Below are 18,977 nucleotides of genomic sequence, written 5' to 3'. Positions count from 1 at the left end.
GTATTCTGTGTGTGAAAATACCATGATATACAGTGACCGTGAGACTCTGTTTCTGAGTAATTGCAGGATCATGAATATGACATTGTTTATAAGGCTCTCGTCCTTCACATAAAATACAATTAATCACTGATTGTATGCAAATTTTTCATGATATACTGGTAAGATGGACAGTGCTAAAATCAGTAGTAATCATGGGCCTGGAGTCTTCTGGTTATGGCTTTTAAATATGACCCTTAAATGTATTATTTTCACATTAGGCCTATCATCATGAAAAGGGTATCTTGAACAAGTTAACTTTCACCTATAACTTTGAACTACTTTGAAGTCTGTTTGTTTTATGCTTCACTCAGCATGCTCAGCAATATTTCAACTGGACAGTTTTTCTTTATTACTTTCACAAGTTAGAAAAACAAGGCCAAAGATCCCTGATCAATAATTACCTCCTTTCCAAATGGAGGCACAAGAGGGCATATATACAGGTAACACAAAAGAGCCTACACTCAATAACTTTTAGAAGGACTTCAAACGTTCCTGTTTTCATGACGTCAAGTAAAGATGTGCTTGGATAACATTTTTGTCTTGTTAATTTTTACTTTACCATGTTTTACCATGGATACAAAGCTGGTGATATTGACTATTCCGTCTATTTTACCGACTGTGCGTGTGACTGTTCCATGTGAGCGTAATCATGGTAATAATGTGAATCACCATAATGCCTTATCATTGTTAGATGAATTTGTACATCTAGGTACAATACAAACAGATTCTCATCTGTTTACCCAATGTAGCCTTTTCCACTGTTTCAGCTTGCGCTCATGAATATCTCTACACATTCTTGTTTACTGAAAGAAAGCAGGCATCACCTAAGGCTCCAGACAATTTTTGTGCCTTTGAGTATTTACTCACAAGTTATGATTCACATTGCTATTGAAAATTTTCATTGGTAATGGTATTCACTAATTCAGTATATTTTTGCTCCCTTGCGTCCAGTCTCCAAATGTTATATATATTTACTAGGCCGCAGCGTTAGAAATTGGCACTAGTCCTGTAGTCCTTACCAAACTGCCCAATAGTAAAGGTATCCTAAGGACTAGTAGAAAGTTGCCCAATTTAAGGGTTTTGCTATATGTTATCATTATAAGGACTAGTGGACAAAAACTGTTTCTAACCCTATAGAGCTGCTACGATTCACTCGCGTATTCAGTGAATCAAACCATATCCATTCATGAATTGAATTCATTGATCGTGGCCACTAGAAATAGAATCAAATATTTATGAATATGCAATCATGTGCATTTACCATGTTTACATATCCTGTACCTAAAAATATCCATAAGAACATATTATATGCATGGATTTCTTCAAAGACAACACTCTTATAATATTTTATTTGACAGTATTGTGGTCTCTGGTCATTGTCGCATTTGAGCAGATATTAGTACCTGGATAAGTGCAGTATATAAATGTATAATATATTAATAATTAACAAACCATGTCATATAATTTATGTTATTTTTTCACTGAATGTAGCAAATAAAAAATTAACCGCTGACTTGTTATTGTATTCATTATTTCATATTCGTTACCCTATATTTGAGATACAAATCATAATCGCCTCATAGTGTATTCGTTGCTTGCAGCCCTAATATTTACATATAGCGTGTTTCTTCCAGCTATATATATTTTTAGGGGCACACGGGCAGAAGTCTTACCATAACGTGAGTTAATAGTCCTAGCCTACTCAACAATACTCAATGGCTGAATTTTGCCTAAACAATTATCTGGAGCCCTGATTGGACACATATTTGTCTACTAGTCCTACAACATGTTCAATACAGACAAAAATCATATTTGATTAAATTATTTGACATAATTGATTCAATATTTTTATTCGTTTACATTCAACACAGTTTCTGAAAATTAATGTTGCGATGTACATGCTTTATTTTCTTTAACATAAGTCACGAAAACATGTGACGATTTGGAAGCGAAGAAACGTGATGCGACATGCATGTGCTTTGGCCTGTCACGAAACAAGCCAGTGTCAAGAGCAGGGACCACAAAAAAACGTTTTTACTTGGTCTGAGATCTAGAATGCATTACACAACACCGACCCTCAACGAAACAGAGTGACTGACCACGGTAGTCTTTTTGACAGCATAGCATTCGTCATTGACGACAATGCGAGAAAAACAACAAATAAGGTACTCGGAAGAGGAATTGAAACAGTGATGAGAAATTGCATTATTAAATACTTACCGAATTTGAGATGTAAAACCCCATGGTACAGGATAAATCCCGATACCATGAGAAAAGCAGCAATTTTAGCATTTTCTACGTTCAGGTAATGTGTAATTTCGTGTGTCGATGTGCTTCTTTCCGCCATATTTCCCCCATGTCTCGCTGGCTCTCGTCTTATGTACGAGACTTCATGCAAGGTGAATTCCACAAAGCGCACGTAAAATATACACTTCCCCAAAAAAATTATAACCAATTGTTTTCAGAACTCGAATATTCAGATTTCTTTCTATTTGAAATTTTGTGGAAATCAAATTATTAAAATAAACAAATATAGCGTGGAGATTGATTTTCATTTACGTTGTCAGTTTTGTTGACGCGCGCGCACGCACACACACACACACGGAATGAAATGCAATTTCGCACCCCACTTCTATCAATCGTGTTGTCTTGCAATGAAACATGACAAAAAAGACATTCCGTCAATGAGTGAGTGATTGAGTTTGTTTTAAGGCCGCTTTTAACAGTATTCCAGTTATATCACGGCATGTCAGCTTAATGTGGGAGGAAAGCCCGAAGTGATGCAGGTCTCAGACGTTTACCCCTTCGGTGAAACCCACGAGCACGGGTATGGTGCTGATTAACCTAGATAAATAATCGGGGCGAACCGGAATTCGAACCCACAATCATCAACTCTGCACAGCGAATCGCCCCCCCCCCCCCCCCCCCCCCCCCCAGTCCATTAATGAGCCCCACATACTCCTTGCATGAACGTTGTGCGAACCCTACTTAGCCTGCCTGCGATTCGAGTGAGCTTTTATCAGAACATCCAGCAATTCTGTTTCTGAGTAAAACCCAATTTCGAGAATAAATTAACTTTTCCAAAGAGAAATTCAAACGCCAGACTCGAACCCCAACCCTAAACCCGGAATATTAGGTCTGTCGCTTAGTATTATCTAAAAACAACATAAAATGTTGAATTGTTGCAATTTGAAAACAAAAATCATTATAAGTGCACAGTAGACAGTATAGTTTATTGAATTGTCAATTTTGAAATCCTTCACATTTAGCCAATTATTGTCCCCGAAGATGAGGTTATAGGCATGGCGTTCCACATCGCCAGCCGCAGTCTGTTGGGTTCCGCGGCATCAGTGTAGTCGAGACAGTCAGCGTACCACGCCCCCACCCCACGCAGGTTATATTGGGAGGCCACCATGTACTTCAGGGACAGACTCTGGACATCGTCGTACCAAACCTGGTACTGGATGTTGCTTGCAGGATCCTGTGTGGTAGACAATGAGTGAGTGAGTATGGTTTTACGCCGCTTTTAGCACTATTCCAGCAATATCACGGCGGGGGACACCAGAAATGGGCTTCATGGTTGACAATGAATACTATGTTTTTGTTTAAATTAAAAAAAAGCTTGAACACACACTTACGAGAGAACGATGGAATTATACTTCATCACGTCATTTTAAAACCCGATCTTCAATTTAGTCTGTCCCTATGCAAAACATTAGATACTTGTAACCTATGCTTCTCCGGAATATGCGTTTTTTGCTGTTTAACGCCGCACCCAGAAATATTCCAGCTATATGATGGCGGTTTGTAAATAATCGAGTCATGATCAACCAATCCAGTGATTGACATTATGACATGTATCCACTAAGTCAGCGAGTCTGACCGCCCCATCCCGTTAGCCGCATTTTACGACGAGCATAGGTTGCTGAAGACCAATTCTATCCCGGATCTTCACATCTTTCCAAGACAAGAGAGTTAACTGACTATAAAAGTCCAGTTTCCACCCTTGCCGAACTAAGCTGGAATTACTGGGCTCGATCGTAGCGCCACCAGTGGCCATTACCAGTTATGTCCTTTCTAAACCTCTCCTATGGACCAATTAGATTCCACCACTGGTATCACTTGCGTTTGCTTCAGACAAAATGGTGACGCCCAGTCAAGATGATCTGATCGATAATCAAGATCTATATTGTGATAAAACGGATCTTACATCGCGAAATGCATCAAATCATGTGAGCACCTTGATTAAAAACATGAAAAGACTTAGAAAATATCTGCTGACAACGAGTTGGCGGTGCACATGTTTTGCAAATCCTGCAATCGACCAAAATCTGCACGGCAGTTTACGAACCGGATTTCGATTTCGGTGCGCGAATTTGATTGGACTATGCATAGACTCGTTAGTCCAGCCAAAATGTAACTCCATAATACCAGCCTAGTAAGTGAGTGAAAGGGTGGATGAGTGAGTAAACGAGTTAGCAAAGTTCCAGCAACATCAGGGCGGGAGGACATTAGAAATTAACATCCCCCACGTGGGGAATCGAACCGGGACCTTCGGCGTGATGTGCGAACGTTTAACCACCTGGCTACCCCACCGCCCCCTTACACGCGATCGTCGATTCCCATAATATCTAATGGCCATTCCTGGTGTCCCTCGATGTGATAAATGAGCGCGTTTTCAATATTATCAAATTTCATTTGATTATGCAATATGAGTAACGTATCTTAATCCATAAAATACCCGATCCATAAATTGTTTTGAGTAGTATACAACAGGAGAAAATGTCTCTGTCCGTGAAAACGATTGCGTCTGTTGTGGGCAACAGGAGGTGAGGTGAGGTGAAATTGGGTTTAACGTCGCGTCCAAGATTATTGCACATATATAGCGACGTGCATGCACGTGTATGTGTGTGTGTGGCTGCTTGTACTAGTCCGGACTGATGCCGATTTATAGTGCTAGCTCACTGAGATACCATGCCGCAGTTTAACATGAATACCCCACTCAGACACAGTATACTGACTCCGAGCCGACCAGTCCTTGTTTTAGCCCCTTAATGCCGAGCGCCAGACAGGGTAACAACAAGTACAATCTTTTAACGTCTTTTTGTATGACGCGGCCCGGGATCGAACCCTGGACCTTCCGCTCTCCGGGCGGACGCTCTACCACAAGACCACGGAGGCGGTCGTGGGCAACAGAAGGAACAGTGCATCCTCTTCAGTCTTATGTCTTAGGGCTCCGTACTGTTTTGGCTAGATAAATGTATTGGCTAATGATAAATAATAAATATCTTCTGATACGAGGAGCTCTCTTTTTTAATATTCTCACAGAGAGGGTGACACAATCAGAAAGAATGATTTATAGTGAGTGAGGGAGTTATATATATAGCGCCGTTTTGAGCAGTATTCCAGTTATATCACGGCGTGTCAGCTTAATGTGGGTAGAAAGCCCGAAGTGATGCAGACGTCTACTACTTTGGTGAAAACCACAAGTAATGGTATAGTGCAAGCAAACCTAGAAACAATCGGGGCAAATCAGGATTCGAACCCACGATCATATATTTTTGGCGTGCCGAAGGGACGCAACTCTGCACAGCGAATTGTGGCGCCTTAGACGACTGGGCCACCCGTGCATCCTGATGATTTATATGAAACGAATAGATATTTGTGAAAGGAACCTTGGAAACCCTCTGTACAGTTATGACACGCCTAAAGCACGACTTATATCATAACATGTGTATTACCTTGTATGTGAAGTACGGGGATCTAGCGTTTGTGTCCCATGACCTCACTGAATGAGTTTGTTTCTGCAACTCGATGATGTCCTTGAACTTATATGACCTGACCTTGATCCCCCGGTTGACGGAGCATCGGCCATCCTGAAACAGCGAAATACATTCAAAGGTATGCGATTATATTCCAACAGAATCAGAAATATCTAAAATACCAAGAGATGTATTGAGCCCCCGGGGATTCAAGGTTCGAAATAACCCTGCGGCATTAAACAACAAACACACATAAATATATTCAAATACATCAGGGCTGGGACGGGTAACTTTGGTACATGGGGTGGGTGGGTACTGAGTAGAAAAAGGGGACCCACAGGACTACCCGGACCCGTGCTTGGTCACGTGATATGTTGTTTGATGACAAAAATGATCTAGAACACCATGGTTACACTACAAATCACCAAATGTTCGCATTTCTTACTGACTGGGCACCTATTCCTTCTGACTTTTATATGTTTTAATAAAGATACAACTTCAGTGAACCTCAGTCTAGGCATGACCAGATCGTTGATCCTTTTATCTAAATGCCAGGGCTTCGGTCATACTATTCATAAACGGCACCTATCTCTTGAGACCTAAAGCGGGTTCCCAGGTAGGGTCTGGTAATAGGGTACCCGGGTAGTAAATGTAGACTCGTCCCAACCCTAAAATAATTAACAATTGCCTCAATAGCAATCTCAAGTTCAGCTAAATCCGGAAGCTGCAGTAACAGAGATCATCATGCACGTGTAATTCAAATTGAGTGGCTGAATGTTGTTTTACGTCACGGTTAGCAATATTCCAGCTATATCAAGGTAGACTGTAAATGATGGAGTTGTAGCCCAGCGACGATTGGTCCTTAGCATGAGCGAGGTAAAATGGGGTTTAACGTCGCGTTCAAGAATATTGCACTTATATAGCGACGTCCAGTCCGGACTAATACCGATTTTGCAGTGCTAGCCCACCGAGATACCATGCCGCAGACACTGCACATCCTACTCAGACACAGTATACCCCACTCAGACATAGTACACCCTACTCAGACATAATATACCCCACTCAGACATAGTATACTCTACTCAGACAGAGTACACCCTACTCAGATTCAGTATATAAACTGACTCCGAGCCGACCAGTTCTTGTTTAATCCCGTAAATACCGAGCACCAGGCAGGGTAACAACAAGAACCATCTTTTAACGTCTTTTGGTATGCCGCGGCTGGGGATCGATCTCCGGACATATGCCCAACCAGCAGGTTCATTGTGGTATTTAATTGTGGGGGAAAGGGAACATACTGACCCTGAAGCTAGCAGTGATGTGAAGATTGAGGCAGGGTATCTCGTAACGGATGGTGATGATGATGACGAGGAGGAGGAGGAGGATTATCAATATGATGTATATCGTGAAAAAAGTGAAGATTTTACCTGGGATCATTTCTAGACTCATTTGGATTAATGTAATTACACGGGAGGGAATCGCACTTGTGATGTAGTTCAACGAACAAGCTGTTTTTGTCTCATCGGCATGATTTAAAATTTAACAAAAATAATCAAGACAGCCTTGCCTAATTCAAGGCACTCAATGACCAAGCCCCAGCATATATCAATGATCTTCCCTCATGCTTCCATCCAAAGCGGGTGGCACGGGTGGCCTAAAGGCGCCGCGATTTGCTGTGCAGAGTTGCGTCCCTTGGGCACTCCAGAAACCTATGATTGTGGGTTCGAATCCAGGTTCGCCCCGATTATGTTTCTAGGTTTGTCAGCACCATACCCGTGCTCGTGGGTTTCACCGAAGTGGTAAACGTCTGAGACCTGCATCACTTCGGGCTTTCCTCCCACATTAAGCTGACACGCCGCGATATAACTGGAATACTGTTAAAAGCGGCGTTAAACCCCACTCACTCACTCACTCACTCACTCACCATCCAAAGCGAGCTCTGAGGTCGTCAACATCACAAGTCACTGGGCCATTAACCCGAACATGTTACTACGGAGAGAGATCTTTACACAGAGAAAAGGGGTGGGGTGGGTTTCGCCAAAAATGATCACAACTATATCTGGGCAAGAACAAATGCCAGTTTATTTTCTTCAAATAAACATTATTTAGGAACTGGTCATTTACTTTTGGGTAGGGTCGGGGTTGGCATGGAAAGATGTGTTACATTAAATCGGAAAAATATGATACAGTCCTAAGGTCATTCTCACCGCCCCTCATAATATATGACAATAACGAAGCTAAAGCTAAATCAAGGCGAATATTTGATTCCAACATCTACCGCGAGGTTCTTGCACGCCCGAGGGACGCAAAACAGAAAATTCCGGTGTCACCCTAGCCCCCAAGAAATCATCATAATTAGTATTCATTCTTTAGTGTTACCTGAGTGACGTTGTAACAGGCATACTTGTAGCCGTACCATGGTACACCAAGGACCAGTTTGTCAGCTGGGACGATCGCCACATAGTCGCGCATCCCTAGAATGTCGTTGTAATATCCCGTTAATCCTTCAATTAGTGAATAAGTACGGAAGCCTTTAAGGGCCATTTTGTATATAGACACTATCTTGAAATTTCAAGATACTAAGTTGAAATTATTATTATCTTGAAATTTCAACTTCTGTATCTTGAAATTTCAACTTAGTATCTTGAAATTTCAACTTATTGTCTTATTTTCATTATCGAAAAAAAAGAAGAAAAAAAAAGGCTCCCGTAAATATGTGAATATGGTTTCACTCCGCTTTTAGCAATATTCACGCATTATCACGCCTTAGCACACCTTGCGGTGAAAGCGTTCGCGCTAGTCTCGCCGAAGACCGGGTTCGATTCCCCCACATGAGTATGATGTGTGAAGCCCATTTCTGGTGTACCCCGCGGTGATATTGCTGGAATATTGTTAAAAGCCTCGTAAAACCATACTCACTCAGTTTAAATTTGTTTTAAAAAAAGACATGAACTCTTTAAATATGTTCTTTCATATTTTACCATCTTAACATATGTTGATACTTATATCCATTTTGTAGCGAATCGGATATGTAGACTTAGTTTAGTACAATATTATTGGTAGGTAAGATCAAAATAGCCTGATTCACTCAGTGCAGCTACACCTTAAAGACTTTATTAATATCGACACGACACGATATTTACATTTAACATATATCTCGATAACTACAAAACGAACAACCAAATATGGTATTCAAATACATAACGACAGACTAACATCTAGTCTCTGAAATGAACATATCGTACATAAAAAATAGTTGTTCAGTTATCTTAATAAAAATATAATAAAAAGGAGCCCTGTGACTCTCTTCATTTTCACTGCAGTGATCTAGACTTGCCAAACATTATAGACTTGCATGGGCTGTATTTGATATATATTTGTATCAGGGTCTGTAAGACAGACTAACATAACGACTACAATTTTCCATAGTTAGTACCGTTTCTCGTTTTTTGATAATCTGAGTTCGCCCCGGCGTATTGTCCGCCCCCCTCATCGTAGTCCATGACGAAGAAGAAATCTACATAATTTGCGAGCGTCTTGTAGTCATAGCAACGGTTGTATACACAATTTGGACCATAGGGCACGTCGATCGTCACCTAGAAAACACAATTAGTACACGTCATCTCCACGTGCCTGGACAGTCTCACCGTGTGCTGAACAAGCGTCAAGAATAAGAAACCTATCCCCGTGTTTATTGTTTTATTGTTTGTTTGTTTATTTGTTGTTTAACGCCGCACTCAGCAATATTCCAGCTATATGACGGCAGTCTGTAAATAATCGAGTCTGGACAAGACAATCCAGTGATTGACACCATGAGCATCGATCCATGCAATTGGGATACGATGACATGCATCAACCAAGTCAGCGAGCCTGACCACTCGATCTGGTTAGTCGGCTCTTACAACAAGCATAGTCGCCTTTTACGACAAGCATGGGTTGCCGAAGACCTATTCTACCCCGGATCTTCACGGGTCAAATAATTGTTTTTCCACTGGGCCTACCGTTTTTAAAATGTGCTGGTCCTTAAGGCTCCCAGTTTACTCTGCTGAGTTTCAGACACTGTTTGGGACATATCTACATATTACATTGGAATCATTTTGATAAATGCCTTAAACACCACCGATACTTGATGAAAAGAATTATCCCAAAGATGGTTGCAACGACTGGATCGAGTTTGGCCTCGGGTGCTGTATTTCAATATGAACATATCCCTGGGTCCACTTGCTCAAAGCGAACTTAGTGTTCGCTGATCGTAACACCGATACTCTAACATTGACTTACGATAATCGTAGCGCAAAGATCGCTTTGTGAAGCTTATAAACTTTAAAGCTCGACCTGAGAGTGTGGAAGGGCTTGACGAAATGCCGCCGACGCTTCCTTCAACAAACTGTTAAGACCATCCCTCAGGTCGGTTCTAGTCCTGGGTATTTGGCCCTCGAAGTCGATGTTGATGCCGTCGAGGTAGTTGCTCCTGACGGTGTTCAACTGAGTCTGTATCCACGCCTGTCTCTTGCTGGCGCTGAGAAGGTCGGCAGTGCTGAAGTCGGCTGTGATACAGATGGGGCTACTTTACCGAATGTCCACTGCCACCGTGGAATATGTACATGGCATTGGTATGTATCGTTGTGAGAAGTGTGTGAGAATATGAACTAATTGTTTTACATGGATATAACTGTGCTTTATGTAAATGTTGTCGAGCTGTAAACGAAGATAAATATTGTATAGTGTAACATCGTAGGGGCTGTAGAATGAAGAATTTAGTGCATGCGTAGAATGGACATAATATATCAATGTATGTAATTGCTATGGAGCTGCAGGGCTGGCTGGAATCCCGGAATGACCGGCCGATGGTCCGAGCCAGGGGTATCTAGCCAACTCAGGTTCGTCATAACGGCTGAGTTGGGCTTGGTCCATTGAATTGACTGATATACCCTATCTACCGGGTACCCACACACACCTACATTCAGTGAAATCCTTCTGAGTATTACAGCTCTGGCGTTGTGCTGGTGTGTGACACAAGGCGTATTGACTGATATACCCTATCTACCGGGTACCCACACACACCTACATTCAGTGAAATCCTTCTGAGTATTACAGCTCTGGCGTTGTGCTGGTGTGTGACACAAGGCGTATTGACTGATATACCCTATCTACCGGGTACCCACACACACCTACATTCAGTGAAATCCTTCTGAGTATTACAGCTCTGGCGTTGTGCTGGTGTGTGACACAAGGCGTATTGACTGATATACCCTATCTACCGGGTACCCACACACACCTACATTCAGTGAAATCCTTCTGAGTATTACAGCTCTGGCGTTGTGCTGGTGTGTGACACAAGGCGTATTGACTGATATACCCTATCTACCGGGTACCCACACACACCTACATTCAGTGAAATCCTTCTGAGTATTACAGCTCTGGCGTTGTGCTGGTGTGTGACACAAGGCGTATTGACTGATATACCCTATCTACCGGGTACCCACACACACCTACATTCAGTGAAATCCTTCTGAGTATTACAGCTCTGGCGTTGTGCTGGTTTGTGACACAATGCGTATTGACTGATATACCCTATCTACCGGGTACCCACACACACCTACATTCAGTGAAATCCTTCTGAGTATTACAGCTCTGGCGTTGTGCTGGTTTGTGACACAATGCGTATTGACTGATATACTATACCTAACGGGTACCAACATACGCTATATTCGGTGTAACCCTACCGAGTATTACAGCTCTGGCGTTGTGCTGGTGTGTGACACAAGGCGTATTGACTGATATACCCTATCTACCGGGTACCCACACACGCCTACATTCAGTGTAAGCCTACCGAGTATTACAGCTCTGGCGTTGTGCTGGTGGGCGTAGCACATGACGTCATGACTGATATATCCTACCATAGCAACGGTAGTTAACCTGCTCCAGTCATAGCGCTTCCAGGTAGCCTGGTCATTCGGTCGAGAAAACATAAAAACCTGAAATAAAGCAAACAAGAAAACAGCGTTATCACTATCCCCCACCACGGGACACACTAGACCTTTGTTTTTTCATATAGTAGTGAATATAGAACTATAGCCTTAAGAAGAGATAGGCACTTGGGCCGCTTTATATCATCAGAAAAAAAAGATTAAATGTGAAATTAATTTACACAAAAGGCGCAGTCAGTCTTCGATAAGCTTCAGCAGTTTCTGAGTTGACAAGCACGGAGCAAGGGACGCAACTCGATAAAAATGAATTTACGACGCCTCTTTTAAGATCACGACCAGTAACATCAGTGTGTAAAATTTCGTTTCTCTGACTTAAACAGTTTTTGAGAAAATTTGTCCCCTCGTGATTTGAGACAACAATTAAAGTGGGTCCTCGATGCAACTCTCCACATATACTTGCGGACCCCTTTAGACCACTTGGTTACCCTGATCAACTGTACACTCAAAAGTGACTGTGATCGTTTATATGTTTTGTCATTTTTAAGACGCATATCTTTGAAGACTAATAGTGTACTGGAATTTAAATTATTTAATTAGAAAATTAGAAATTTCTAATAAAATCGTTTTTCATATCAGAAATCACAATTTGATAAACAAGTTTCAAATCCAAATTCTGATTTGCAATTTTTGTGTTCTTTACAGAAATTATGGTGAACTATCTCGTCATTTCCACACTATGTTAAAAGATGGTTGAAAAACAATTTCTGGTTCGGCTCTTTTTACCCATTAAAACGCCAAACAAACTTGGCGTGTTAAAATCAAACCAGGTTTGTTATATACATAGACGATGATCATAATTCTTTTTATTATCATAATTATTAAACTATATACAGTTAAATATATCACAGTTACTTTTGAGGATAGCCCATAGCTCCTCCGTCACTCGTATCTCACTAATATATGACCCGGTAAGGAGTTACAGTAAACTACGGTTATAACGAACTCAAAGGGACTACTAATTCTAGTTCGTTATAACCGTAATTCGCATATATACAGCATAACTACAGCAAACAGTCGGGACTAAAAAGTTAGTTCGTTATATCCGTCAGTTCGTTATAAACGTGTTCGTTATAACCGTAGTTTACTGTATATATGGAGCAGAGTGGTTCACCTTTTGTCTGACACTGAGGGCTGTGGGACGGCTAGACTAACACATAGACCCTGAAATACACTTATGTAAGTAAAAATCAATCTACAACTTACTCACTTACATTGGAGATTTTACGTGCGCTTTCCGACTCTAGCGTATTTCGCACACGGAATCTACAAGAGAACCCGCGAGTATTTATAACAAATGAACCATTAAATCTTCTCATGGCAAAGCTGGAACTAAATAGGGGATGCCCGTAGGTTGCTGAGCTGAGGAGGAGGAGAGAGGAGGATGGGGTGAAGGTTTTATTGAGTAGGCCTATCATTCTCTGAAGTCTGGAGAGACTCATAAACGGAAAACGACTTCACGCAAACACCAGACACTGGTCACAATGGCCGACGCGGATACACCGCGGTTCTGTATTTAACCACGTGTCACACATGTACATCCAAACAGCCCCACGTTTAATTTAACTCCTACCTCTTTTCCGCTTGTGTTGTTTATAGGGTTACACCAAGATGGATCCCGACAAGGACAGACAGCGTTCACTATGCCCACTGAGACAACCATTATTCCAAGAAAAAGAACCATCCTTGCACAGCTGGAGAACATGCTGCCAGATGTGAGGAATGGCAGCCAGTAGACCCAGCAAAGTCACATGTTTGAATCAACATAAACATTTTTTGTCAGTTGAGATAAGATAACAACCTGGACTCGGAATCAGATAACCTCATTTTCAGTTTAGGATACCAAAGTATTACATAACAGGCTCATGACAAATTCCTTTTTGGCTCATTTGATAGCATATTTGAGTTATATAATAGCCCATCCGGTTAACTAAACGTGGAAACGTGGATGGGTAAGTGGTATTTCTTGGAAACTCTATACAGTTAATGTACCGTCTTTGCAATCAGGGGGTACGGGTGGCCCAGTCGTCTAAGGCGCCACGATTCGCTGTGCAGAGTTGCGTCCATTGGGCACGCCAGAAACCTATGATTGTGGGTTCGAATCCCGGTTCGCCCCGATTATGTTTCTAGGTTTGTCAGCACCATACCCGTGCTCGTAGGTTTCACCGAAGAGGTAAACGTCTGAGACTCGCATCACTTCGGGCTTTCCTCCGACATTAAGCTGACACGCCGTGATATAACTTGAATACTGTTAAAAGCGGCGTTAAACCAAACTCACTCACTCACTCTTTGCAATCCTATTTTGTTTATCTGAGTTAGGTTTGACATCGATGTTCACATTATTCCATTTATACCAAGGCGTGTCAACTTAAAAGGGAAAGCCGGAAGTGAAGCAGGTCTCAGACGTTTACCACTTCGGTGACACCCTAGAGCACGGGTATGGTGCTGACAAACCTAGAAACACAATCGGGATTAGAACTACAATCAGGTTTATGGTGTGCCGAAGGGACGCACTACAGCGATTCGTGGCGCCTTAGACGACTGGGCGCCCCGTGCCCCCCTGATCTACTTGAATATTGGGAAGAAAACTCTGCAGTGTCTTGTTGGTGTTTGAGGTGTAGCTGAACAAAGGTTCTTGAAATGAGCGTATTTCCTATCATCTCGACATTCCTTTGAGGGAAGGTCATCAACCCTTTTGCAGTCCCCCATTGCAAAGATGGCGGGACACATGATGAGGTGAAATTGGGTTTAACGTCCAAGATGATTGCACTTATATAGCGTGTGTGTGTGTGTGTGTGTGTGTGTGTGTGACTGCTTGTACTAGTCCTGACTGATGCCGATTAATAGTGCTAGCTCACCGAGATACCATGCCGCACTTTAACATGAATACCCCACTCAGACATAGTATTCTGACTCCGTGCCGACCAGTCCTTGTTTTAGCCCTTTAATCCCGAGCGCCAGACAGGGTAACAACAAGTACCATCTTTTTGACGTCTTTTGGATCGAACCCCGGACCTTCCGATCTCCGGGCGGACGCTCTACCACTAGACCACGGGGGCGGTCGATGGACACATCAAGTGACTCTGGTGTGGTATAGAATTGTGGGGGAAGGGGAACAGACTGACCCAGAATTTAGCAGTGGTATGAAGATTGAGGCAGAGCATCTCGTAACGAATAATCAAAACAGACCAAAATAATTGTGGATTCCAATGAATATACTGAAATTCAAACTGGTTTGCTTCAGGTGATTTTGAAGCATGTACTGACCTGGTCAGCCCGCCATGTAAGATAAACTGAGGGGCAAAAGAAACGCCACCAAATAAAAAATGGTCGTCAAATTTGCCAAACAGCACGACAACAGTTGCACGTGCACGTGCACGTGCACGTGCTTCACGTGACGAAAAGTGAATTTATTCACTAAAAAATGCAAAATGTGCACAAAGTTACCCGTATGACATTCTGGTATAAAACATGAGCAGGATTGTACTCTCTCATCACATGAAACCGTTAAAAACAACGAACATGCCTCGACTAACCGCAGAGCAGAGGGAGAGAGCCATCGGTATGTTGCAAATGGGAGCGAAGCAGTGCCAGTGCACCATCGCCAGACTTGTCACACGTCACAGGAAAACTGGTAGTACTGCAGACAGGCCGAGGAGTGGTAGACCCATGGTCACGACCCCACAGGAAGACCGGTATTTACGGGTGCTTCACCTAAGTCCAGATTCCTAACTGTGACGTCATCATCCGCAAACAGCCTTGGATATCCAGTCAGCAGAAGGACCGTTGCTAGACGACTCCGCCTGTATGGTCTCCGTGCCTACACCTTTCAAGGGTTCAAGGGTTTCTACACCGACGTCACAGACTGAGATTGGCCAGGACTGTACATCAGTGGCTGCAGAGAAATTGGCGAAGAGTGCTCTTCAGCGACGAGAGTACGTGCCAGCCCTTTTTAAAGTCTGATGAGCGGGTTCGAATCTACCGAAGACGTGGTGAACGGACATCACGTTGTTGCGTCCAAGAATTGGATCCTTATGGAGGTGGTAGTGTCATGGTCTGGGGTGGCATCTGCGGTGACCAGAAGACAGATCTGGTCATCATCGACGGAAATTTCACTGCACTTCGTTACAATGATGAGGTTTTGCGGTTCTGCATTTCTTTCAAGGACACCCACGGACGCTGTTTCAGCAGGACAACGCCACCCCTCACACAGCTCGAGTCACTAGCGACTTTCTGAACGCCAACAACGTGACCGTATTACAGTGGTCAGCCAGATCACCCATACAGCATCTCTGGGACCAACTTGGACGCAGGATTCGGAAACGTCAGCAGCCGCCATTGTTAGGGCCTGCATCGTTGTAGGAGGGGGTCATATCCGATACTGAGCCATGTGTGTAGCACGGGACTTTCAAAGAGATCGACGTCGATTCTGTGGATGTGATCGAATACTGGACAGTGCACCCAACATGATAAACTTTTAGTACATGGTATTTGATCTTGTCATTTTCAAATACCGTTTTTGAATAATTGTTTTTTTAATAATAAAATATCAACTGTCACTAAATTTTGCGTCTGTTTTGTTCTAGACCAGAAAATAACAAAGCATCTGCAACAGCCAAGACATCATATCAGTCAGATAAGACCCATGTTGACATACGATGCGGCACATCAGCTCGTGAGACTTATCCTATCCAGGTTGGACTATGCTAACAGTCTGCTTATTAATATCAAACAGGATCTATGTAGCAAATTGCAACGTGTGCAGAATGCTGCTGCCAGATTGATATGTTGACGAAATAAGCGTGCACATGTCACTCCTTTATTAAAATCATTACACTGGCTTCCAATAAGATCTAGGATTGAATACAAAGTCGTGTGCATTGCATACCAGTGCTACTATAGGACAGCACCTTCCTATCTAAGTGAACTTCTTACCCTACACCAGCCAGCACGAGATCTCAGATCAGCACAAAAACTTCAGTTTAGTGTCCCTGTGGTCTCACTCAAAGCATTCGGCAACAGAACTTTTGCTCACACTGCATCTGTGCTCTGGAATTCGCTTCCAGTGGAAATTAGGCAATCTCCAACTCTGGACCCTTTCAAGACAAAACTGAAGACTTATCTCTTTAGATGTGTCTATGACCCTGTGTGAGGCGCTATGAGCGACTACGTAGACGGAAATGGCGCTGAAGAAATGGACTTTATTATTATTATCTAACAAGTGTTATATTTGGGATAACACTTTCTTAGTGAAGTTGACCAGGATTCTGTTTGCCTATCAGCTGCAATTTATTGCTGACTGTGCAAGTTCGATACTTTTGGTAACCATTCAGACTTCCCTTCTGTGGGGGAGAGAATTAACTGTACTTTTTCGAACGTCTTTATTACTGCATTCCAAACGTGCCGTCTTTCAGTTCTAGAGATACATCTTCAGAGTCATTGTGGCTGGCTCATTTCGAAACAAACATGAAATGTGTCGAAATACAAGAACTTTAACTCTTTGCGCCCTGCTTGCAGCATTGCATGAGATTTTACATACGCTTCAAATGCATTGGTGAAGATTGTATGAAAACTCAATACATTCGAATGGTTAAGGAGGTTTGATGTGAATGTTGTACAGTTGGCCCGTAAAAATCATATCTGTACCAAACAGAAACCAATGCTTGATAGCATAAACGGAAAGCTAACCCACAGTGAAATAGACCACTGTCATGGTGCTTAACTAATCATTACGCCGACTGTGCTTGAGTAACACATCACCCACAGAGCCGACCGGTAATTGGTGAGTTGAGGTGAAATGGGGTGTAACGTCGCGTCCAAGATATTTGCACATTGCACTTATATAGGCGTCGTGTGCGTGCGTGCGTGCGTGCGTGCGTGCGTGCGTGCGTGCGTGCGTGCGTGCGTGCGTGCGTGCGTGCGTGCGTGCGTGCGTGCGTGCGTGCGTGCGTGCGTGCGTGCGTGCGTGCGTGCGTGCGTGCGTGCGTGCGTGCGTGCGTGCGTGCGTGCGTGCGTGCGTGCGTGCGTGCGTGCGTGCGTGCGTGCGTGCGTGCGTGCGTGCGTGCGTGCGTGCGTGCGTGCGTGCGTGCGTGCGTGCGTGCGTGCGTGCGTGCGTGCGTGCGTGCGTGCGTGCGTGCGTGCGTGCGTGCGTGCGTGCGTGCGTGCGTGCGTGCGTGCGTGCGTGCGTGCGTGCGTGCGTGCGTGCGTGCGTGCGTGCGTGCGTGCGTGCGTGCGTGCGTGCGTGCGTGCGTGCGTGCGTGCGTGCGTGCGTGCGTGCGTGCGTGCGTGCGTGCGTGCGTGCGTGCGTGCGTGGCTGCTTCAACTAGGCCGCCGGACTGATGCCGATTTATAGTGCTAGCCCACTGAGATGAGATACCATGCCGCAGTTTAACATGAATACCCCACTCAGGGACAGTATACTGACTCCGAGCCGACCAATCCTTGCTTTAGCCCCTTAATATCAGACAGGGTAACAACAAGTACCATCTTTTAATGTCTTTTGGTATGACGCGGCCGGGGATCGAACCCCGGACCTTCCACTCACTGGGCGGACGCGGTCGACCGGTAATTGTAAACAGTGACGTAATAGCGGACCTCATTATACACACAGGTGAAGTAGAACAAATGAAAAGACGGACCGGTTGCATTACTACGGAAGCCTTTCAGGGCCATTTGTTTTTTCATTTTTTTTCTTGAAATTCTAGATACTAAGTTGAAATTTCAAGATAGTAAGTTGAAATTTCAAGATAGTAAGTTGAAATTTTAAGATACTAACTTTCCAAATGTTAAAAGAGATCGTTTGAAAGAAACTTTTAAAATCATATTTGTCTAACAATGTACCTATATGCACCTAAAAAGCCATATGTGATTTCATTGTTATGTAAAAAGCAACAAACTACTGCTCTGACCCCCACAACCAGCGCGAATGCATATTGAAGTCCCAGAGGAGAGCTGGTAAAAAAATTGACCATAACAAAGGGAACTAGTCAATGTAGTACATTGTTTGAGTACTTCATGGCAAGTGTATTTGTGTATGAGGTCGTGTTTCTAACAGCCAGTTGAACGTCATAGGGGTCCAAATGGATACAGAATGGAAAAGAACGAGTACCGAGCAGTCATCATGTTTTTCACTTTAGAGAAAAGTACTCCCCAAGAAATTCAAGACCGCATGTCACAAGTGTATTGGGAT

The 18,977-nt window shown here is 43.2% G+C and overlaps 2 protein-coding genes across 4 annotated transcripts in view; both read right to left on the bottom strand.

Annotated features, from left to right (window-relative positions):
• The window catches only part of LOC124112296 (N-acetylneuraminate 9-O-acetyltransferase-like), a 53,976-nt gene extending 51,552 nt beyond the window's left edge, over positions 1 to 2,424 (bottom strand). For all 3 annotated transcript variants that reach the window (XM_046472328.2, XM_046472329.2, XM_046472330.2), the window contains exon 1: positions 2,260 to 2,424. In XM_046472328.2, the coding sequence (XP_046328284.1) occupies positions 2,260 to 2,386 (127 nt within the window). In that variant the 5' untranslated portion in view covers positions 2,387 to 2,424. The remainder of the gene's footprint in view (positions 1 to 2,259) is intronic.
• Positions 2,425 to 3,249: 825 nt separating this feature from the next.
• LOC124112288 (di-N-acetylchitobiase-like) lies at positions 3,250 to 13,547 on the bottom strand. Its single transcript, XM_046472317.2, has 7 exons — positions 13,362 to 13,547; positions 11,635 to 11,779; positions 10,137 to 10,348; positions 9,238 to 9,397; positions 8,181 to 8,275; positions 5,781 to 5,915; positions 3,250 to 3,520 (listed from the first exon to the last, which is right to left on the bottom strand). Exons 1-7 carry the CDS (start codon positions 13,491 to 13,493, stop codon positions 3,305 to 3,307), a joined length of 1,095 nt encoding a protein of 364 aa, XP_046328273.2. The 5' UTR covers positions 13,494 to 13,547; the 3' UTR covers positions 3,250 to 3,304.
• Positions 13,548 to 18,977: the final 5,430 nt, after the last annotated feature.

This window comes from Haliotis rufescens, unplaced genomic scaffold (genome assembly GCF_023055435.1).
Source record: "Haliotis rufescens isolate VD_foot unplaced genomic scaffold, xgHalRufe1.0.p SCAF_4, whole genome shotgun sequence".
Classification (NCBI taxonomy): domain Eukaryota; kingdom Metazoa; phylum Mollusca; class Gastropoda; order Lepetellida; family Haliotidae; genus Haliotis; species Haliotis rufescens.
The sequence above is the reverse complement of the archived record's forward strand: the minus strand, read 5'-3'. Positions and strand labels throughout refer to the sequence as shown.